This window comes from Lemur catta, chromosome 11 (genome assembly GCF_020740605.2).
Source record: "Lemur catta isolate mLemCat1 chromosome 11, mLemCat1.pri, whole genome shotgun sequence".
NCBI classification, from domain to species: Eukaryota; Metazoa; Chordata; class Mammalia; order Primates; family Lemuridae; genus Lemur; species Lemur catta.
Genome location: NC_059138.1, coordinates 40,003,664 through 40,019,907, shown reverse-complemented (window position 1 = coordinate 40,019,907; position 16,244 = coordinate 40,003,664). Strand labels below are relative to the sequence as shown.

Sequence of the window (16,244 nt, the reverse complement as noted above, 5' to 3'; positions counted from 1 at the left end):
AAAGGGTCGTGCCCATGCTTTCCCCTTGCTCCTTCTGCCACCTGACCAACTTTGCTGCTCCTGTGTGGCCCTGAGTGGCGTGGCATAGCTTTCCTCTTGGGAGCTGTGAGTCACAGACTATCTTTTTTTTTTTTAAAAAAATGTGGGCTGTGTGTGTGTGTGTATGTGTGTATGCACACATACACCATGGACTATTACTCAGCCATAAAGAGAAATGAATTAATATCTTTTATCTTTTCAATGGCTATTGTCTCCTAACCTATTGGCCTCACCATAGCTGCATAATAATAAAACTTGCATTTTAAAACAAGGTTGCACCAATATAAATCTGCAGTGTATGAGAGTTCCTGTTAACAAATTAGAGTTCCTGTTTCCAACACCAATATGATCAGATTCTGATTTTTGCCACCCTGATTACATATGAAATCACTGTTGTTTAAAAAGATGTTTCCTTGATTGTGAATGAAGTTGAGCACCTTTAAATCTTTTGTTCTTCCAGTTTTCTCTTCTATGAATTTCCATTCTTATTCTTTACCCATTTTGAAAAAATTATATTATGTGCCTTCTATTTATTTGAATGAGTTCTTTGTATATTGTAGAGTCTATTCCTTTATTGATTATATATTGTGGTTTCATCTTCTCCCAGTCTGTGCCTTATTTTTTTAACTTTATGGTCTCTTATGTTATGCAGAAGTTTTAGAAATTAATCCATTCAAACTATAACTGATATTCCATCAGTTTTGCTTATGGTATGTGTGTTTTGTGTCATGTTTAAGTAATCCTTCCTTCCCGTGACCCCATTAAGATAATTTCTTCTAAAAGTTGTGAAGTTTTACTTCTGCCATTTATGTCTTTAATCCACCTGGAATTTATATTTGTGTAAAGGTATGTCCAGGGGTCTAGTTTTATTTTTTCATCTGAATTATAAACTTTCTTAGTATCATATATTAGCTAGTCCAGCCTTTTCTCACTTATTACAGATAAAGCGACCATGAGTACATGCTTTCATTTCTCTTAAGTAAATATTAATATCTGAGTGGACTAGCTGAATCGTGTAGTAGGTGTATATTTAGCTTTTTAAGAAACTACCAAACTGTTTTCCAAAATAGTTTGTATAATTTTACATTCTCATCAGAAGTGTAAGAAAGTTCTAATTCCTTTACATCTTTGCCAATACTTGGTATTTTTAGTCTCTTTAATTTTATCAGTTCTATTAGGTGTTTAGTAGTATCTCAATGTGGTTTTAGTTTACATTTTCCTCATGACTAACAATGTTAAGGATAATTTCATGTGCTTAGTTTCCTTCCATTTATCTTCTTTGGTGAAGCATCTGTTCAAATCTTTTGCCCATATTTTGTTTATTGGGTAATTTGCTTTCTTATTTTTAAGTTTTAAGAGTTCGTTATACATTATGGATATATGTTTTACAAATGTTTTCTCATAGTCTGTGGCTTATCTTTTAATTTTCTTGTGAAAAGTTTTTTTTTTTTTTTTTTTGAGACAAAGTCTCACTCTGTTGCCCAGGCTAGAGTGCTGTGGCATCAGCCTAGCTCACAGCAACCTCAAACTCCTGGGCTCAAGCGATCCTCCTGCCTCAGCCTCCCGAGGAGCTGGGACTACCGGCACACACCACAATGCCCGGCTAATTTTTTCTATATATATTTTTAGATGTCCAGCTAATTGGTTTCTTTTTTTTTTTTTTTTTTAGTAGAGATGGGGTCTCACTCTTGCTCAGGCTGGTCTCGAACTCCTGAGCTCAAACAGTCCACCCACCTCTGCCTCCCAGAGTGCTAGGATTACAGGCGTGAGCCACCACTCCTGGCCTCTTGTGAAAATTTTAATTTTGATGACATTTTAATTTGTTCCATAAAAGAAACAAATTATGTGTTTTTGGTATCATAGCTAAGATATCTTTGACCAACCCAAAGTCATCAGGCTTTCTGTTATGCTTTCTTGTAGATGTTTTACAGTTTTAGGTTATACATTTAGGTCTGTGATTCATTTTGAGTTAATTTTTGTATATGATGTAAGGTATAGGTGGAATTTCTTTCTTTTTTTTTTTTGGAATGTGAGTATCCAATTGTTCCAGCTCCATTTGTTAAAAAAAAAACAACAAATGATTCAATTCAGTTGAATCAACTGAATGATATGGAATGAACTTAATTCAGTTTCTCCAGTGAATTGCCTTTATACCTTTGAAAAATCAGTTGCCCACATATGTCTGTGTCTATTCTTGGACTCTTCATTCTGTTTCATTGATCTATTCCTCTATTTTGATAACAGTACCGCATTGTCTTGATTACTCTAGCTTTAAAATAGTAAGTTTTGAAAGAAAGCAGTGTTAGTCTTCTGATTTCCTTCTTTTTCAAAGTTGTTTTGGCTATTCTTGGTCTTTTGCATTTTCCTGTGAATTTTAGTATCAATTTGTCAACTTTTATAAATATGTCTGTGGAGATTTTGACTGAGATTGAATCTTTAGATCCATCTGGGGAGAGTTGATATCTTAACCATATTGAGACTTCTAACACATGAACGTTGTATATTTCTCTATTTATTTAGGTCTTTAATTTCTCTTAGTAACAATTTGTAGTTTTTAGTGTATAGGTCTTATGCAATTTTCCAGATTTATCTCTATTTCATATTTGTGATGCTATTATGAATTGTATTTAAAAAAATACCATCTCACTTATATGTGGAATCTAAAATAGTCAAACTCATAGAAGCAGAGAGTGGAGTGCTGATTGCCAGAGGCTCGGAGGGGGAAACAGATGCTGGTCACAGGGAACAAAATTTCAGTTATGCAAGATGAGTAAGTTGTAGAGATCTAATGGACAGCAATGTGACTATAGGTAATGATACTGTATTGTACACGTGAAATTTGCTTAAGAGATCTTAAGTTTTCTCATCACAAAAAAATAAAAGATTCTAGATGTTAATTAGCTTGATTGTAATTATTTCACAATGTACACCTATATCAAAAACGTCAAGTTGTATACCTTAAATGTGTACAATTTTTATTTGTCTATTATACCTCAATAAAGCTGAAAAAATTAAAAACTAACCAGTTTTCCAGCTGTAAAATATATGAAAATTATTGGTTTTTATTTAGTAATTTTGTGATCATCTACCTCAATGTATTATCTTATTTTTTGTAACAGTTCTCCAATTAATATCCTTGGATTTTGTTATAAAATCATATAGTCAGCAGATGATAATTTTTCTTCCTTTGCATTTTTGCCTTTATTATTGCTTGTCCTATTACATTCTCTCACATTTAACATAAGTTATTCTTTATGTTAAATCTTTAAGGGGAACTAAAAAACCATTTGTTAATTGCTGGTGTATAGAAATACAATTGATCTTTTAAAAATGTATTAATATTTTTGATTGATAAATCCTAATTGTATGCATTTATGGGGTACAATGTAATGTTTTGATACATGTATACAATGTGGCATGATTAAATCAAACTAATTAACATATCCATCACCTTACCTATCATTTTTTATGGCAATACATTTGAAATTTACATAGTTATTTAAAAATACATAATACATTCTTATTGATTATAGTCACTCTGCTGTACAACAGATCTCAAAACTTATTCCTCCTACCTGAAACTTTGTATCCTTGGATCAACAATTATTTATCCTCAACCCCTGCACCCTAGCCACTGGCAACCATTGCCCTCTACTTCTGAGTTCAACTTTATTAGATTTCACATGTAAGTGAGATCATAAGTGTTTGTCTTTCTGTACCTGGCTTATTTTTTCACTTAGCATAATGTCCTCCAGGTTCATCCATGTTGTTGCAAATGACAAGATTTCCCTCCTTTTTAAGTTTGAATAGTATTCAATTATGTATATATACCACATTTTCTTTATCCATTCATCCATTTATGGACATGTAGGTTGTTTTACCTTGGTTATTGTGAATAGTGCTGCAGTGAACATGGGAGTGTTGATATCCCTTTGATATGATTTTAGTTCCTTTTGATATATACCCAGAAGTGGGATTACTGGGTTGTATTGTAGTTCTATTTTCAGTTTTTTGTGGAATCTTCATACCATTTTTCACAATGGCTATACTAATTTACATTCCCATTAACAATGAGGAAATATGATTGGTCTTTGTATATTGATCTTGTATCTTGTAACCTTGCAAAACTCAATTATTAGTTCTAGTAGATTCTCATAGATTCTGTGGGATTTTCTATACACATGATCAGATTGTTTCCAAGTAAAGACATTTTATTTATTACTTTTGAATCTGGATGCCTTTTATTTCTTTTTCTAACCTTATTGCTCTGGCTAGAATCTTTAGTACAATGTTGAATAGAAATGGTGAGAGTAAACATTCCTGTTTTGTTCTTGAATTTAGGGGGAAAGCAGTAAGGTTTTTACCACTAAGTATGATTAAGGTTTCTCATAAACTATTCTCTTTCCTGTGCCCATTAGATCAAAAATGTACTTCTATATAGGCAGCACCTTTTTCATTATATTGTATGTATTAGATGGTATTTCTGAATTTCTGCCTACACTACAAATTGAGGAAGAGAACCATGTTTCATTTGTTATAGTTTCCCAAAGAATGTATCTTGGTATAGTAATAGATATTTAATAGGTGCTTATCAAAAGAATGTTTATTGCTTAATGAGGCATTTACACAGTTATAATTGTAAGTTTATTTGTGTGATTATTGGTAAATATGTTCCTCCTCCACTAAACTGTGAATTTCCTTAGGGCAGAGATAAAGTTTCCTTTTGTTCACCATTGCATCTCTAGTGCCCTTTCTCATTCGTGGCTCATGGTATTCCTTAATAGATATTCCATGAATGAATGCAAAAACAAAATGACTAACATGGGCCATGGTAGGAAATCCTCTGAAATCAAAGTTACTTCTCTTACATTTAACTGTTTAAAAAGGTACTATTCTCTAGTGGGTATATTCTTCCTTCAAAAGATTGCAGGTAGTAGGCCAGGCGAGGTGGCTCACGCCTGTAATCCTAGCACTCTGGGAGGCCGAGGCGGGTGGATTGCTTGAGCTCAGGAGTTCGAGACCAGCCTGAGCAACAGCGAGACCCCGTCTCTACTAAAAATAGAAAGAAATTATCTGGCCAACTAAAATATATATAGAAAAAATCAGCTGGGCATGGTGGCGCATGCCTGTAGTCCCAGCTACTCGGGAGGCTGAGGCAGTAGGATTGCTTAAGCCCAGGAGTTTGAGGTTGCTGTGAGCTAGGCTGACGCCATGGCACTCACTCTAGTCCGGGCAACAAAGCGAGACTTTATCTCAAAAAAAAAAAAAAAAAGATTGCAAGTATATTTAGGCTCAGCATTAGAGGTGTCAAAAAAGTATTGAGAAAGTTTGCCATTGCTGAAACCTCTAGATTTCAGATTTTTCCCTATTTTTTAATCCTTTTGAAAATCAATAAATTCAATAGTATCAACATAGTTTTTATTTTGTAGACATTAAAAGCAAGCAGGGAAAATGTCTCAGTCATCATTTTTATCCTCGACATTTAACACAGTGCCTGGCACATAGCAAGCACTCAAGAAATATTTGCTCAATGAACTCATGAGTACTTCTTATAAGCCAGGTTTTGGGTTAGCAGCTAACAAAATTCTCAGAAGTTAAGTCATTTTCAGAATTTTCTATTAACTTTTCTTAGTGTAGTTACAGAGTGATTAGTAGAAAAAGCTGAAAAATGACTAAATTGAAAGTGTGGCTTCATAATTGCTATTATCAATGATGAAACAAAAAACCAGTACATATATTTGACATTATCTTTTCAAAACCTGAACAGCTTATAAATCCTACATAAAATTTAATTAAAAATGAATGAAGACACAAACTTCAAATGGCTTTTGGACATAAGTTTTATTTAAGCATGGGCTTTTAGCTTGGTTCACCCTAGAGCGTAACCTTTCAGTTACACTAATAGAGAGTTCAGGGCTACAGGGCCATTATACTGTTGCTGGTGTTGGTACAACTTCTTTAGAAGGTATGAACATGACCCGCAGGAAAAAAATCCACGAAGAGAACACAATGAAAAAACATCCACTGTTTTACAAATCACTCTGTTACCACAAACACAAAATGGCAGTTACTGTTAGTAAATCAGCCACAGAACACTTAAAAAAAGTCTGTAGACAAGGAAATGGGAACTCCTGTGTGGGAGATAGGGTCTTCATCCACAATTTTAAGTAGAAAATATTTCAAGGTCAAGCATTTTTCTTATCCACAAAACAACGCTAAACCAACATACATTTTAAGGAGTATATTAAAGGAGATACAATATCTTTACAACTATCTTCTTGAATAGGTATTTCAATTAACTTTCTGCAGAATATAAGTAGCCCAAAATTCAGCAGCAAAATATTGCAACATAACAAGTAAATACAGTTTCAATGTGTTATATCATAGAAGAGAATACATAAAGGACAAACAATGATAATTTAATCATATAAAACATGATACATAGTTGAAATACAGTCCACTTAAATAGCTTTGTGACCAAGAGTGTTAAATACTGTGCTAAATGGCATTTTAAACATAAAATCTCTTAAATTTTTGTGCTTAAACTTTATTTTTTTGTTAAACTATCTCTTATTCTCAATACTGCCACTGTAACTGATATTACAACAGCATCACAATTTTCACTGACACATCAACATGAAGACATTTACTTATGAGCAAATAAGTCACTTGTCATTAGTTCACAGTGTGGGAAAGTGGTGTACACTTGGTCTTGAGAAGGGCTTTCAGTTAATCACCAAGTCCTTCACAGATATTTCCTGATATCAGATGCAGTGCGAGATTTAAAAGAATGGAGAGCAACACGTCATATGTTGGAAGAAAAAAATAAACTTTTTGACTCTTCATGGGTATCGCCTAAGTGACCTTCGTCTTCTGTTGTAGAAGTGCCTGAGCCCATGTTGTCGTGAAAAATTCATCATGTAATTTTGTTTTCGAGTGCTGTTAAAATCAAAAAGGATACAGGCAGGGAGGGAAAGGAGAAAGAGCATGTAAGTCCCATCATTGAACATGCAATCTATTGTAGGTCCTAAGTTACCCTGATAGTTATTTGAAAATTTTTGGGATTAATAGGTCATGCTGACACTACCACCCAGGGACAGAATAACTGAAGGCTGACACCTATACACACTGCCTTTGGCCTTGAAGAAATCCCTTTCTTTTCATGAGTGAGCTCTGAACCAGAAAAGATGGTAAATTCTCTTGATTCATAGAAAAAGTGGACTGAGACTGTTCTGGATTTTTAATTTTATTCTTGAACTTTTCATGAAAACATGTATCTGGATGGATTTCATTTTAATAGAAGTGTGCACTATACCCATTGCCTTATTTAAATACTTCTGTAACAGGTAGGAAGGATAATTTGGTTCCTTTAGCAAACATTCTCTTTTGCTTAAAAAGCAAAAATAAACAAAGAAAAAGCAAACTTGTTAGCTGAATCACTTTGACCTCCCTAGTTTATGCAGTCTCAGAGGCAAAACGAGGAAATAACTTTTTCTCAGAATGTTGGATTCCATTGTCTTCCTCAAATCGTAAGCATCTGGGGTCATATTCTATAAACATGGCCTTATGAAAGAGACTCTCCACTGAAAAGAGGTTAGAAAATACTAAGAAAGTGTAATTGAATATATACTTGTATGTATGTGTGTATATATTTTATACATACACACTACATGTGAAGCTGAAAAAAATACTGAAAATGGATTTTAGGAGTCTGTACAAAATTGCATAATAGTGGTAGTCATAGCTGCTAAAGTTTTGGCATGGCAAAGGATCATGATTTATAACATCACTGAAAAGAATCACATTCTCACACACTGACCCAAGTGACAATATATCTATATGTGGCATCAATATGTCATTTATGAGAATGAGCCTATCATTACTTTTCAGATTTATAAAGTCTCCTGAATATGGTCATGGTCCCAAAGCCTTTCCTCTTTAATTCCACGGAAACATAAAATGCATGAAGAGAGGGATAATGTCATGTGATGTGATTCCACCATAAAGGTCGATATGACATGAATTTGAGTTAGGGTAAAGGGGAGGAAAAGGGTAATTTTTCACTGAGCAGTGTGATCTTCTGGGTTATCAATCACCAATAGACTGGCAAGGTATAAAATGATGCTGTCTAGTATATTATACTAGGTATTATACAAGCCCTTGTAAAATATAGAAAACATTAAAAAAAGAAAACTTTATAGTTAAGTTTGGTCATTAGAAAACTTAAAATGTCTCAAAGGAAAATACATAAATTGAATTTCATCAGAGATGTATAATCAAAAAGTAATAGCATCTGGGCTTAAAACCTGATGAAAAGATAGACATCAATCAATATATATTTTATAAAATAAAGTGCTAATCCATTCTGGATTTCAGTAATATCAAAATGCTAGAAACTATAAGATGGAAATAAAGAATATACTATGAAGACATTCTAGAGAAAAAGATAAAAACAATCAGGTTTTGTCTTCTGGTAGCCTTACTATCCTTCTACCTCCATGTCACAACGTTACCTGTATCAATTGAGTTGATCAATTTCAGTTTCATAGTTGAAGTGTATGCATTATTTATTGGCTACTGTAAGTACTAATTGCTGCCTATGTAAAGTCTAGTTACAAAAAGGGACGATGACTTGATGTATTGGACTAATCAAGTATCAGAAGAAATGATCAGTTACTTCCTTATTCATAAAATCTTGGAACTGGCTCTTGCTGTCTTCCTGCCAACATGCTAAGTTACTTTATGGTCCTTTCCCTGAGCTATTATAATGGCCCCCTAAACTAGCTTCCTTAACTCAATTCTCTCCCCTTATGAAGAAAACTCCACTAAAAAGAAACCATGTAATGCTAAGAAAGTACAGCTGAATGCATAATTGTTTGAATGTGTGCGTATCTTCCTCTGCATACATAGAATTGTTTTTGCTCACCAGTTTCAGTAAACTTTCTCTCAAATATTGGCTTCACCTTGCTTAAAAACTAAGCACAATCCTCTTGCCTATGGAACAACACCTAAGCCAGCTTTACCAGAAATTTCAAGTCCTCCTCACGTTTAATCCTAGTCTGTCCTATCCTTTACTACTCTCCTGTATAGACTGCTCTGTTCAAACTTGCCTTGAGACTTTTCTACCTACTTCAATGGCTAATCCCAAACATCACTTCCTAAATTTCTACTTGTTCTAGTATCTATCACATTTTTTTTATTGCTCACCTCCTCCAGAAGAGATTTTTTTTCCTACTTTGAACTCTCATAGTGTAGTATCCTGCTTTAAATGGAGTTTATTTGTGTTCATATCTTGGCTTTGAATGGAGTTCATTTGTGTTCATATCTTGGCTCCCCATGACTAAACTTCCGTTGGTAAGGGGCCTGTCTCCCAACTCCCCCCACCCCGCCCCACCGCAGCACTGAGCCTCCTGCCTGACCTGTGGGTGGTCAAGGCATGTTTGTTGAACTTATGGTGACTTACTGATTGGATTCCTGTTGTAAATCATTACTCTTTAACTATAAGGAATAATTGCAAAGTTAAAGCAGTGAAAATTGTTCTGTTGAAAACACGTCTAAAGATAAAAGGTACTCAAAGAGAATTTAAAAGTTAAAATATTTTACATTAAAAAAGATAAACTTAGAACACTCAAGATATTTAGTTATCTCAATGCAACCTAGACTGATGTGACAGTTACCTTGATATATGAGAACAAAGGAACATTTACTTTTAACAAAGTTGATGTGCATGTTTAATGGCTTTAAGCAAATTCTCCACATAATTACTTTTTATGGAACTGATTTAAATGTGAGAAAATAAATATTAGCATGCTGCAGATCTTTAATACCCTAAAAATCAGTTCAAGGTGGAAGCTTACAACTAATTTAGGGGGCATTTTGATTCATTAGATGCTCTTTAATTTTGAATAAATTTATGTATCAGTATCATATCTTTGGATTCCTGAGAATGTTGGTATGCAGACTACTGTGCTCAATGTCTAATGTTTATATAGTCACATTAAAAATGGCCATACTTTCAAAGCACCCTTGAAACTAACTGGTAATTTGGTATGTGATACATACCAGTCAGTTAGGTTGGAATAAGTCTTTTAAAATCAAGCAATATGGGAAGCTATACCAAATGCTGTTTGCTTCTCACGTCGTTTAAGAATTGACATGGTTACTAAATAGTTATTATACCTTCTAAAATGTCTAACTTAACAGGATTGGGCATTAGGGGAATTTTTAACAAGTTTAAAGATCTTATATTTACTCATTTTTTGTGTGCAGCACATCTGTGAACCTGTTTTTGTTTTTGATACATGCAGATACATAGCTATAGATAAACTTTAACTGAAATAATAATAGGTACAATGGAATTAAGATTTATTTCTTCACTGTAATTTCAGGGGAGAGTAATTTTTATTTTAAGTTCAATAAAAGCAGGGTAATGTTCATCCTAAGGCACATCAACTATTCCACTTGACATATCAGTTTGCTTTGGCTGTGGATAGAACTAGGTCCATTTTAAAATTCTCCCATTATGAGTAAGTCATTGAAATGAGAAAGAATGAACATCAATGGCTTCTTGGAAATGCAGATATAAATTTCCATTATTGCTGAGGGAGTTTAGGGACTGACTTAGGTGGCATATGGAATTATAAAATGCTTTCCTGTTCCTGCATTGGAAGTATGGGTATTCCAAAGTCTTTGAAGAACTAGTGACTCTGTGCTCTATTGAACTGTTACTCTTCACTGGAGCCACAATCTTAGCTCATTTATTGTTATGAAAAATTCAATTGCCTTTTTTTTTTTTTTGAGACAGAGTCTCGCTTTGTTGCCCGGGCTAGAGTGCCGTGGCATCAAGCTTACAGCAACCTCAAACTCCTGGGCTTAAGCAATCCTTCTGCATCAGTCTCCCGAGTAGCTGGGACTACAGGCATGTGCCACCATGCCTGGCTAATTTTTTCTATATATATTTTTTTAGTTGTCCAGATCATTTCTTTCTATTTTTAGTAGAGATGGGGGGTCTCGCTCTTGCTGAGGCTGGTCTCGAACTCCTGACCTTGAGCGATTCTCCCGCCTTGGCCTCCCAGAGTGCTAGGATTACAGGCGTGAGCCACTACGCCCAGCCTCAATTGCTTTTTTAATGAATTCTAAAGGAAATGGAAGAGATAGAGAATTGGTAGAAGTACTTTAAGCTCATAGAAATTTAAGTATTTTTACTGATCAGTAATTTATAATCAAACGATATGGTACAGCCAATAATGATTTATAAGAATGTAGAAATAAGAATCTAGTGGAATCTCTTTTGGGGAAATATTGGCAAGTATAAGATGGAAGTTGCCATTCAAACTAATCAATGAAACTCCCCTGCATAAAGGATGCTACACAACTGACTTTCAAGGCCATGCATTCTCAGCATCCTCATGAATCTCCAGCACAGTAGGTCTTCTGAAAGACGTTACATTTAATCAGAGCCCCGAGATCTTTGCACACATTTCTATTTTCACTTTTTCCTCATAATGAAATGATAAACTGTGAGCACTTCAAGGGCACAGAATACAGTGCCAAGCACAAAGGAGAATCTAAGTGGAATCTATTGCCCAATGAGGGAATGCTGATTAGCAGTTTGGTCTATGCTGTTGTGACCAATATTGTGTATGTTAGAGACGTCTCAATTTGGCTGACTCTGAGTTTACATGGATATAGGTTTCAAATGTTCCAGTATATCCCAACGTCATTTATAACTGTTTTCATAGATTTTTTTTCAGTTGCAGAAGTCTTTACAAAAATTCTCAGTTAACTTTGGTGAAACTATGAATATTAGTAAACGGTTCCCCAGATTTAGTAAGAAGGACTTACCTTACTCTAGTGGAAAACCAATGACAGCAAATAATGAAATATAATACAAGTTAAAAAATGCCTTTCAATGCATGCAGCACTGTGATTAGTCATAAAAGTCTGATCAGGTTTAGACGCAATATAGGATTTTTCATCTCTTTTGAAAATAAAAATTAAAGAAGTTATTTCTTATTCTTCTATACCTAATATATACATATATTAAACTTTTCTATGTAATGCAACATGCAATATTTGCTCATAACCATATGTTAAGGTACATGTAGCTATAGTACTACATTTGGCATAAATGTTGTATATAATTATAAATATTAAATTAATAGTTTAATAACTACTATTTTATCATCTGATTTTTTGATTATTTACATTTTAGGAAATACTAATTCCTGAATATATTAAGGAATGGGCTTTTAAAAATGCAGAAGTCCTCTACATCAGATAACACAGTCAAATTTAATATGCTTTGCAACAAATGTAATACATTCATCACCATAAATCATTTGTGCCAAAAATGTGACAGTATCTTGATAATGAATAGCATGAAGGGATGGTCATGATGGAACTCATTACAATCTGATAAATGTGTTTAAGACCATAGTTAGCAACATATTGGTTTTCAGTTCTCAGTAAATATGGTAATGATTCACTTTTTAGTAAATCAATTCACAAAGGCTAACTTTTTACTGAGCAATTTGCTTTCAAGGTACACATGCAAAAATTGGCCCACTTCATTATACACATGACAAGTTGTGACTTAGACACATACACAGGAAATGTGATGTGTGAATGAAATATGCGTAGTTGGGTGAGGGAGATTCTTAGGATAGAAGTATCAGTGCCCAGCAAAAACGGTTAAGACAACAAATTCTCTTTTATCCTAAGAAGAACCCCACCAGCATGGATCTTGTGAGGGATCTGCCCAAATGTATTTATAAACATTTACTGAAAAGCAAATATTCTGCACTAGCAAATGAATTCAGAGAAATTAGGTTTCTGACACTTGATCGTCAATGATTGTATTATGGTATATTCTTCAGACTTTATGGCATGAGGACGTTTTGTAAGCTAGTGAGGCTGGAAAAATATGATCTGTCAATTTGGTTCATCTGTTAAATGGCAGATTAGCACAGGCTAATCATCATGAAGTGCTTTTCTTGTGCAGGTTTCATTGGAAAACATCATGAGAGTGAGAAGATTACACTCTCAAGCATAAGGGACTTTGCTTGTTAACTGCTAAAAGGGTGGTTTTTATCTTTATGGTGCAGGGCTAGTCATTCTGTATAGCCATATTTATGAAACTCAAATCCTTCCACATGCAGCATTTTAGAATTAAACCATTTAATTAAAAATATATTACCTACTCATCAATTTGTACCCTCTTAATATTTTGAAGTAAAAAAATATAGTCTGTATCTTGTTCATTTAGGATGTACTTCTAAACCTTGAAATATTTTCAAAAGTGCTAAATTTGTTCTCATCAAACTCATACGTCTCCTGGGTTAATATGGGCAGTACTGAGAGGTTAAACTCAATATAAGATACCATGCGTGACCACAGTTTTTCTTTCTAGGGGTTTTTAGCATGTGTCCTTGGTGCACATGCACAAAAGCAAACTATGGCAATAAAGTTAGATTAAGGCCAACCTTCACTTAAAAAACAAAATACATTTTGAAAATTCTTAAGTGAAATGTATGCCCCAACCATTAGTTGCAAAAACATATTAGGTGCCCTGTTTGCAGCATTCAATTAGGCGGGGCTTGCATCTCGTAGGATACCCGTCTCCGTCTGCTCCTCTCCCCTCCACGCTTGAGGAGTTCACATTACTAGTTTGTATAACGACATGTTCTGATACAAAAGTGTTTAATTAAGAGGATATTTTCAATTAATATGACTTTATGGGAGTATTCCACCTCTCTGTCTAAATATACATCCTACGTAGCAAGGCTATAATCAGCATTACTTGTGATTCATGACATGAACCTTGGCTAGCTTCTTTGTGCCTTATATAATTGAAAGACACTCTGGAAAATTATTTTTTATTTTTCTGAATTCTCTGAAACTTTCTATTTTTTGAAAGCTCATCAAATGAATGAATTGAAGTAATTATTTTGTAGAGTGCCAAATTAATGAATGCCTTAAAATTTTTTGTGACTCTTATGGAAAGGATCCTAAGACCAGAGCAAAACATCAAAATCATGGTTCTGAAAATGTAATTTCTTAGTATTGTATTTTTTAAACAACTCATTTACTGAACTCAGCTTTGTTAGGTATTTCTTCTCTTCAAAAAAGAAGGAAAATAAAATAATTCCTTTAAATTTTAACAAAGTTTTGAAATATCATTAAAGAGAATTTTCTTTTATGTATCTATGTTATACATATAATTTTAAAAGTATATGGTAGTATGTGTAAGGTTACAATTTTTAAAGTATTCACTGAAAGCTGACTTGGAATAAAACTCTTACCACTTAACACCATGCAGGTGTGGCAATGCTCTTTTCTTACCTAAAATGTTTTAGTGCCCTGAGAGTTTGAGACACTAATGCAAGGTAAAATCAGACAGGTGCCTGGTGAGTGATAAATTCTTCAAAGTATTAAAATTATGGAGACTGAATAAAGATAAAGTCTTTACAATACAGATTACAGCTCCAGAATACCAGAAACAATAGGTTTCTGGTATTTCACGTAATCTGAGCTTGATTCTTATAATAGTATCATGATGCTGGTAGTTGCTTATATACATGAACTCCAACACCAGGAATTCCAGGAGGTTGTCTTGGGGTCTGGGTGTGAGGCTTCCTGCTGGTGCTCCTGAGCCTCTGAGGCACCAGGGCAACAGGGAGTAGAAAATAAGAGTTCTGAGTTGTGAAGGGGCTACTTCCCATGGGTAGGGGAGTATATTTATACTTCTGACTCTACCTTCTCTTTTAGTCCAAGGGAGAAAATTATTAGTGATGATATGTCTCTGAAATCCAAAATAGATAACTGTAATTGCTTAACTGGGTGGGAGGCGAAGAGATACATACTCAAATGCATGGTATATTAGGAATTCTTGTCTACTCAAGGGCAGTATTAATATCCTGCCTTCTTTTGAGGACTATCAAGTTTTGAAAAGTTTCCATAGGAGTTGGTATGCTCTGTCAGGCACAGGAAGCCCCAGTAATGCAAATTGTCTTGGCAAGAGACATGAAAGCTAAGAAGTGGTTATTGACTCTAATTTGATTCTCAACCAGTTTATTAGAATCACCTGAGGTGCTTTTAAAAACGACTGATGCTCAGTTCCCATTGCAGATTAATTTAAATCCTCACCCAAAGGGATGGGCCCGGGGCACTGGGATATTTGTTGATGCTTTCAAAAGCCTCCCAAGTGATTCTGATATTCAATCAGACTGAGAAGCGCTGCTCTGAAAGGAAAGTAGCCAGGGCAAAATGGCTCTACCTATGGTTGGTTTTTGGTCTATGTGGACATCTCTCTATGGCCTTACCATACATGTATTCATTTTAGGGCCCAGGTTATTCTATTCTGTGGAATAATGTAGTCAGAGGAAATCAATATCTAAGTAAAACATCAGCCTCATATTTAGATTCAAATGAGTCTGGACTGTTGCTGTAAACTTCAACTTTGTCCTGTGGAGGCAGAGCCCAGCAAGTTGTCCAAAGCAGCAGAGCGCACGGGGGGCTAGTGTGGGGACCAGGTTGCTCTTGGATTTGGGGTTGATATGGATGCCATGCAAGCAGGTGCCTCAGTGAAAACTCAGACGAGGGCTAGCTCAAGACTGAAAAATTCAGCTCATGGCTATGATTGAAAGAAAACAAATCTGGTAGCTTTCCTACCAATAAATCATTTAAATTTGCTTTCAAAATGACCGAAATCAGCCACGGCACTGATTTCATTTTGGATTTGGTAAACAGAATGAACATTTGAACCTATCTACCGAGAAGATTCGCCTCTCCTTGCCAACCACTTGGAGCCATCAGTCCGAACCCGTCGAGACATAAGCATTCCAGTTCTACAGGAACTAGATCGTTAGAGAAAAAGCAAGTCATCTCTCTGTGAGGGAACAGTCAACCCGGCCAGGTGACAGCCTTACTATATAGGAGAAACCACGGGGGAAGACCTCTACCTTGTTAGGTGCTGGGATTGGTCAGGAGGAATCTAAAACCACGCATTCTTCATTCTAGTTGCAACCACATAGTTAAATGGAGAAGCCCTCAGGCATCTGGGGCTTAGACGGATGTTTGTAACTGGGCACATTAGCCACTGGCACTCTGGACACCACCCCGCACACATCCTTCCTCTTTAAGGACGTCATTCCATTTTATAAGGCAACCCAGATCTGGCATGAGACTTTGTTTCCCATTTGCCT

General features: G+C 35.0%; 1 protein-coding gene across 2 annotated transcripts in view; it reads right to left on the bottom strand.

Moving 5' to 3' along the window:
• Window positions 1-5,861: 5,861 nt before the first annotated feature.
• RELN (reelin) overlaps window positions 5,862-16,244 on the bottom strand; it is a 441,212-nt gene continuing 430,829 nt past the window's right edge. Inside the window, exons 64-65 of one of the 2 annotated variants that reach the window (XM_045564269.1) lie at window positions 11,884-11,889; window positions 5,862-6,978 (exon numbers count right to left, since the gene is read on the bottom strand). In XM_045564269.1, the coding sequence (XP_045420225.1) occupies window positions 6,882-6,978; window positions 11,884-11,889 (103 nt within the window). In that variant the 3' untranslated portion in view covers window positions 5,862-6,881. The remainder of the gene's footprint in view (window positions 6,979-11,883; window positions 11,890-16,244) is intronic. The other variant, XM_045564270.1, reaches the window with a different exon arrangement.